The sequence below is a fragment of the Wasmannia auropunctata genome, unplaced genomic scaffold (genome assembly GCF_000956235.1).
Source record: "Wasmannia auropunctata unplaced genomic scaffold, wasmannia.A_1.0 LD335705.1, whole genome shotgun sequence".
Classification (NCBI taxonomy): domain Eukaryota; kingdom Metazoa; phylum Arthropoda; class Insecta; order Hymenoptera; family Formicidae; genus Wasmannia; species Wasmannia auropunctata.
The window spans coordinates 21435-29202 of NW_012027185.1; the positions used below are offsets into that span (position 1 = coordinate 21435).

Genomic DNA, 7768 nt, shown 5'->3' on the forward strand with positions numbered 1-7768 from the left:
TATGTTGAGGTTAAAATGGATAACGAAATCTGTAATTTCTTAATTTTTTCCTGTTTTTGGTACAAAACACACCAGAGCCAAATGCATTAGCATGTGTGTTTTAATCGTGGAAAAGGAAATTTTATTCTATGCGATTAATACAAAGTATTTTGTATCCAACAAAAATGCTATTTTTGTCGATAAAACAGACGGCTTTAGCATCCTCTTAATGTTACATTATATAGTATTATTTGGCTTAAAAAAAAGTAGAGGTGTGCGAATCAAGCATTTGCATGGTCGAATCAAATCGAATTGAATTTTTATAACATGTTCGAAATCGAATCGAATCAAATTTTCCCACATTAACATTACATTAGGACCATTAGGTGATCGATTCGAAATTCTCGAACTATTCGATTTCGAATCTTGCAGATTCGAAAACGAACTCGAATCGAATCTACTGTGATTCGAATTCGATTCGAATTCGAACAATTCCCACATCTCTAAAAAAAAGTTTGAAATTTGAGGTCCAAAAAATGGATCTTTTAAAATGGGCGAAAAAACAGGTCTTTTTGCCATCACTCTTTATTTTAAGTGTGTCATAATACTCCAGCTAAAATCTATCTTGTACTTCGCTCCGTTTCTCTCACCTCGGCATACGGATTTGGGCAGTCGGTGCACGAGCGCCCGATAACCCCGGTCCGACAGCGGCACTGGCCGGTCTCGCTGTCGCAACGCGGCCCGAAGCTGCCGATTGTATAGCATTCGCACGGTGTGCACTCCTTTCGCCCGTTTGGCTGGTAGTGATTCTCCTTGCAGCGGCACTCGCCGGTGGTCTTGTTGCAAGCGGGATCGTACCCTTTGGCCTCGTCGCAGTGGCACGGCCCGCAGATCGGGGATCCCCACCAAGTCGCCGGGCAGGGCTGGTCGCTCCTCGTCTCGCAGTAGTCGCCGGACACGTCGGTGGAGTCGCACTCGCAGCGATAACCGCGGCGCGCGTCGCGCGCGTCCTCGACGCAGGTGCCGGCGTCGTTGCAGGGCTCGAGGTCGCAGACGCGCTCGCAGTCGCGGCCGACGCGGCCGGCCGCGCACACGCACTCGCTCGACCGCCACTGCGCGACGCAGACCGACGCCTGCGGGCACTCCAGGCCGCAGTAGGCCTCGGACGGGCAGCCGGCGTCGACGTTCTCCTGAACGGTCGGGCGCTGAAGGACCGTCTGATTGGTGCCGATTCGCACGTCCTGCAGGCAGCCGTCGAAGAACGGCAGGTCGACGTTGGCCGCTTGATCGGGACCGCCCACGAGGATTCTGCCGACGTACAGGCCTTGCAGCTTGGCCGGCAGCGGCACGGTCGCGGGTCGTTCGCGATAGTCCGTGTCCAGGGACACGTGGCCGCTCTGCCAGACGATCTCCACGCGGTGCCACTCGCCGTCGGCGACCGTGCCGCCGGTACGGATCACGTCGGCGCTGTCCAGCGAGACGACCAGCTTGCCGTTCCGGATTTCCAGCAGGACCGAGCTGTTCTGACCGATCTGCACGCTCATGACGAATGCCTGTTGCGCGCGGGTTCGGAGACTCAGGGCCGTGGTCCACGGTAATTGAATGGGTCGCAGCAGCGGATTGAAGCCGAGCGTGCCGTCGCCGCGAAAGCCGTACGGCGCGCCGATCTCCTCGGCGCAGGTAGACCCGGTGAAGTTGTCCTCGCACTCGCACACGAAGCCCGACCAGATCTCGCGGCACTTGCCGTTGTTTCTACACGGCGACGAGGCGCAGAAGGCGGCCTTCTCCGGGCAACCGACGTTCGTTCCATTGTCGGCCACGAATGAATTCAGGTCCACGAAAACGTGATCGATGTGGAGATCGCTGATGCAGCCGACGTAGTCCTTGTTCCGGATCTGGAAGCTCGACGGGATCGCCGGTAGGCCGCCCAACTGCAACGGCCCGGTTAAATCCAGAAATCTGTGGCAGGTCTCGGTGACGAGTCCGCAGCGCTCCTCGAGGACCCTCTCGTTCCTACCGGCGCAGGCCCATCTCGGGCCGAGTCTCTCCCCGTGCTTCAGCGCGAGCGCGACGTCGCAATCGTCCAGGGACACCGTCGCCGTCCGGTTGATGTACGAGACCGCCACCTCGTGCCAACGGCCGTCCGAGACACCGCCGGGAACGCTCGCCGTCGCCCTCGTCACCTCGTCGCCGAGGGAGAAGCTGAACTGGACGCGCGAGTCCACGATCTCCAGAGCGACGAAGTCGTGACGCTCGTTGTACCTGCCGTTGTAGAGCAGCAGACCGTCCGCCAGCTCGGTGGCGAATTTCAGTCTGAGATGAAGACGGTGGCGTTGCTTGAGCGAGGCGAAGGTGAGGAACGTCGCCGGGCCGAAGCTGCGCGCCTTCAGCTCGCACAGAGGCGTCACGCTGCCCGGGGCGGATATGGGGCAGCCCTCGCAGGTGAAGCCGCCGGCAGTGTTCCTCGCGGTGCACCGGGAGCCGCTCTTGCAGACGCCGGGGTGCGGCGAGCAGGCGTCGTGGTTCATCGAGATCTCGCAGTTCACGCCGGTGAAGCCCGGCCGACAGGTGCACGAGTACCCGCCCTCCCGCCTGTGGCAGATGCCGTCGTTCACGCAGGGATTCGAGTAGCACAGATTCACCTCGGTGTCGCACATGTAGGCCTCCCGGCTGCCGGTGAAGCCACGGGCGCATCTGCACGCGAACGTGGTCACCGGATAGATGGGCCGAAAGAGGACGGTGTCGCTGCTGGCGAAGCCGGAGGCGTTGCCGAACTTGAGCACCGTCAGGCACTCCTCGAAGTTCAGGCAGGGCTCGCGGACGCAGAGATTGTCGTCGAACGGCAGAACGGTGACGGTCGCCAATCTCGCCAGGATCCCGCGGTTGAGGTACACCCGCTCCTGAAGAAACTGCGGGCTGTAAAACTCGTCGACCGTGCCCGGCTCGACCTTGCGCGCCGAGAAGCTGACGTTCAAGATCTTGCCGTGCACGTTCGCGTCCTCCTGGACGCTGAAGAGAAAGATGTTCTCGCGCGGGCACGGGATGATAGCCGCCAGACCGTCCAGGAAGTAGCCCAGAAGAGGGCTGAGGAACGCCTCCACCGTCATGTCGTCCAGCCTCACGGTGATCGAGTTCAGCAGCATCTCGTCGGTGATCAGACGCACCGACAGCGTCATCGTGGCCTTCGCCTCGTTGATACCGTCCGTCACGGCGACCTCCATGGTCGCCACTCGCGGCACGTTGGTGTTGAGCTGCGGCGACAGCCGAATCTCGCCGGTGGTCCTGTTGAGGTCGATCAGATTCGCGTTGTTGCCGGCGAGGATGCTGTAGACAAGGTTGTCCGTCACGTCGGCGTCCACCGCCGGTATCCGGCCGATCGACGCGGTCGGGAAGAAGTCCTTGAAGTTATTGAAGATGATCTGAAAGTCCTTGAGCACCGGCGCGTTGTCGTTCACGTCGGTCACCAGGATCTGCACCACCGCGTCCGAGCGCAGCGGCGGCGACGCGGCTCGCACCACGAGTTCGAACCTCTTCTTCGGCGACTCGTAGTCGAGCTCCTCCAGGGTGATCAGCTCGGCCCGATCGGCGCCCTGGCGGATGTTCAGGCTGAAGCTATTGGCGTCCTCGCCGCCGATGATGCTGTACTGCACCACCGCGTTCGGGCCCTCGTCCGGATCGTGGGCGTAGATCTCGCCGACGGTCGAGCCGATCGGCGAGTTCTCGGCGATGTAGAGGATGATCTTGTCGTTCTCGAAGGCGGGCGGCGAATCGTTGATGTCCTCGATCTTCACGGTGACAGGAACGACGGACGAGAGCGCGGGCGAGCCGCGGTCTATGGCGACGGCCTTCAGGATGTAAAGTGCCACCGATTCTCGATCCAACGGTTTCGCGGTCCTGATAATGCCTGTCGTAGAGTCAATCGCGAACGCGCCGTCGCCGTCGTCCTCCAAAGTGTACCTCACCTATTAGATCATATTGAGTTTATTACATAGGAAGTTATGGAAACAATATTCAAAGTTTGTATTAAAACTTTCTCGACTATATTTACTATATGCTTCTACTTATATCTATTCTTTATAAATGTAATTTAAAATATTTATTTACAGTTAATTAATTAGAATTATCAATACTTTTATTAATTCAATATAATTATTTATAATTGTCGCTTGAAAAAGGTTGATAAAAACAGTCACTTTTCAGATTATTTTCTGAGAAAAGATAGAGACTAACTTAATAATATATTAATTGCGTATCTCACAAATTCAAGATTTCTATTGATTATTAAAATTCGTATTTATTTATATAAACGAGTTATTTGATACATTATTCTTCATTTAGTGTCGGATTTAAAGAAACGGGGCCCTTAAATCGTAAAAAATTTTAACAAAAGAGTCATGCAGAATTTTAAAAAAACATTTAAGAAATATTTTCATAGATTTAAAAAAAATTGAATACTATTTCAACATGATTACAACAACTATTTAATTAAGATATATTTAATGAGCAAGTTACAATGTTTGCAAAACTCTGGCATCCAAAATGCACATCGCGGTTACCACGCGGAAACCAATGACATATATTTAAGAAGTATTTGATATTTCCAAAAATATATCAAATATAAATATGTATATAGATTTTTTTTAACCAAATTTTCTTTTTAATCAAGTTTTGTGCACAGAAAGAACGATTTTGCTAGCAAGTCTAAAAATTTTGTTGGATACAGATCTGAAAATAATTTTGTTGGAAGTTCAAACTGGTTGCCAGAATATAAAAATGTTTTACAGCAATGCTCATACTTTTTGAGTTCAGCAAAATTTTTAGACCTTCCAGCAAACTCGTTCTTTCCGTGTGAAGGCCGCCAATTTGTGGGGACTCCTGGACTGTGTGTCGATGAATACAAAAAATTCGTAAGTGTAAAAGTAATTGGACTACAATTTATATTCATTCAAATATTTATTCAAACTTGTGAGCTTTTAAAAATATTTATTCGTGAATAATTTATGATTGTTTTATGATTTATTCATATTTATTCATACAAAATGTAAAGTAAAAAAGAAAGTGAAAAATAAATTTCATATATCTTTATTAATATCCAGATTTGATAAAAAAAACTTACAAATTTTGAGAAAAATTTTAGAAAACAAATTTTTTATTTAAAAGTTTTTTATTCGCAACAATAATTATTTTTATGAATTTGTTCTCTATATTTTTGCAAACCAAAAAGACACAGTAAAATCGAATACTGCAATTTCGTACGGATTACAATAACAGTAATGTTAATTCTATAAGGTATTTTAAGTGCTTTATCGTGCATCTCGTGGATGCTAAATAAAATGTATTGTTTAATTAACAGATTTAATTAATAGATTTCTCAAAATCCCCAATAAAAGCATTGGCAATAGCTCTCATTTTCTCCTCGGTATCATCGTGTTTCTTAACCATTTGAAGCACACATTTTTCTTTACATGGAAAACAGTTGAAATTTATTACTCGGGGGTTTTCGGGGTCGCTGATTCGTATATGACCTCAGATTTCCAAAATTCAAAATGGCGGATCCAAGATGACGGACCTAATTAGGAAAAAATTGCTTGATCGAGATGAAAGTGGGTACTCGGGGGTTTTCTGAGTTGCTGATTACATATATGATCTCAGATTTCCAAAATTCAAAATGGCGGATCCAAGATGGCGGATCTAATTAGGAAAAAGTTGCTTGATCGAGATCAAACGCATAAAAATTGAAAACTGATTGCATATTCATACTCAGCGACCCAAAAAACCCCCGAGTAAATATTTTCAGATCAAAGTATATTATTTTTAAAATGTTTGGTCGGTCATTTTGAATCCGCCATTTTGAATTTTGGAAATCTGACCTCGGATTCGTTATCAGCGACCATCAAAACCCATTAGTAAAAATTGCCACGAAAATCGAACTTCAAATAAGCTGGAAAACGCTTTTTTTCAAAAAAAAACTGCATTTTTTGGTGTTTGTTTCTTTATAACAATTTTACAACAAATGAAATTTAAACATTAGTGGTGTAATATTGTAGACAAATACCTTAGCTACTAGAAAAATCAACCACTATTTTTAAATACTTCGAAATTGAATTTTTATAAATAAAATTAGCGGGTAAAAAAGGTGGTCCCTGTAAGGACCACCGTGCTTCAAAGGGTTAAACTTAAACCAAGCTCGAAGGCAGAATTTTAGTGCGTAGAGTGGGGGTGAATGCGAATTCGAAAATATTCGTAATCATATTCACAAATATATTCATTCAAATCGCATAGAAAGTATTTATTCAATTTTCCATGAATATAAAAAAAGTAGTATTTGTACTCGTATTCATATTCATTATTTATTCATTTATTCGAATATTGGATGTATTCATCGGGACACACTACCCTGGACGGCCTCTCTCAAATCCGGCACTGTCCTCATTTATTAAATCACATCATATAACAGTATTTTTTTTTAACAGACAGAGAAAAAAAAAATATATATATACTTACTCGACCGTTGAGATCGGTATCCGCATCGGTCGCCGCGACTCTCAGCACGCTGGTGCCCACCAGAACGTCCTCGAGAATCGAGCCCTGATATTGCGGCGCTTCGAAGACCGGCGCGTTGTCATTCACATCCGTGACGGAGATCTCCACGTCGGTGGTGTCCGACATCGGCGGTACCCCGCCGTCCCGCGCGGTCACCGTCAACAGGTACGAGGGCACCAGTTCGCGATCGAGCGCCCTCGTCGTCGTGATCGCGCCGGTTTGCGGATTGATGGTGAACTCGGTGACCGTCTGCTCGCCGTTGTCGGTCGCCAGGCTGTACGTGATCTGGGCGTTCTTGCCGACGTCGGAATCGGTGGCGCTCACCACCAGGACGGTCACGCCGATCGGCGCGTCCTCGAACACCGAGACCGAGTACGGCGCGTTCTCGAACACCGGCGAGAAGTTGTTGGCGTCCGACACGTTGACGTAGACCAGGGCGGCGTCGGTGCGACCGCCGCTGTCCGACGCCGTCACCGTCAGCACAAACCGCTTCTCCTGCTTGTAGTCGAGCGGTTGGGCGACGGTGATGAGGCCGCGACCGTTCTGCGACGCGATGGAGAAACGTCCACGCGTGTTGCCGCCCGTGATCTCGTAATGGATTCTGGCGTCCTCGTCCGGATCGGTGGCGGTCACCGAGGCGACCGGGGTGCCCGGCGGATCATCCTCGGACACTACAGCCTCGTAGTTCTTTGGCTCGAAATAAGGATCGTTGTCGTTCACGTCGGTCACCGTGAGAATTACTGTCGCGCTCGCCGATTTTGGCTCCTCTCCGGAATCCGCCGCGATTACGGTGAATTGGTATCTGAAATCAAAACGAGAATTTCTAGTTAAAGAATTTGCTAAAAAAAAAATCTAAAGTTTTTTTAGTCAAATTTTTAATGTAGACAGTGCAAACGGATATTTTGTATATTTTTCTTCAAACACTAGCTTTAAATTAGGGCTGTTACTTCTTACTTACTTCGAATATTCGAAGCTTCGAAGTTTCGAAGTTTCGAAAAATACATTCGTGCAAATTTAATTTAAGAAATTAATAATTTTTATTAATTTTACAATTTTAAATTTTCTGTTTTTAAGATTGTTTTATGCTGAGAAAGATTTAATGACGTCAAAACAATTATATTAATTTATATTTTTCTTTGTTTATTTAAGAATAAATTAATTTTTATTTTTTTGAATTTTCTTAATTTGTTGATTGTTTTATTAATCATTATCTTTTCTTATTTACATATGTATCAAGTTTAATTAT

The 7768-nt window shown here is 47.6% G+C and overlaps 1 protein-coding gene across 1 annotated transcript in view; it reads right to left on the reverse strand.

Annotated features, from left to right (window-relative positions):
* The window catches only part of LOC105456374 (protocadherin-like wing polarity protein stan), a gene marked incomplete at its 5' end in the record, with an annotated part of 26150 nt that extends 18826 nt beyond the window's left edge, over positions 1 to 7324 (reverse strand). Inside the window, 2 exons of the mRNA XM_011700344.1 lie at positions 630 to 3941; positions 6484 to 7324. Coding sequence (XP_011698646.1) covers positions 630 to 3941; positions 6484 to 7324 — 4153 coding nt within the window. The remainder of the gene's footprint in view (positions 1 to 629; positions 3942 to 6483) is intronic.
* Positions 7325 to 7768: the final 444 nt, after the last annotated feature.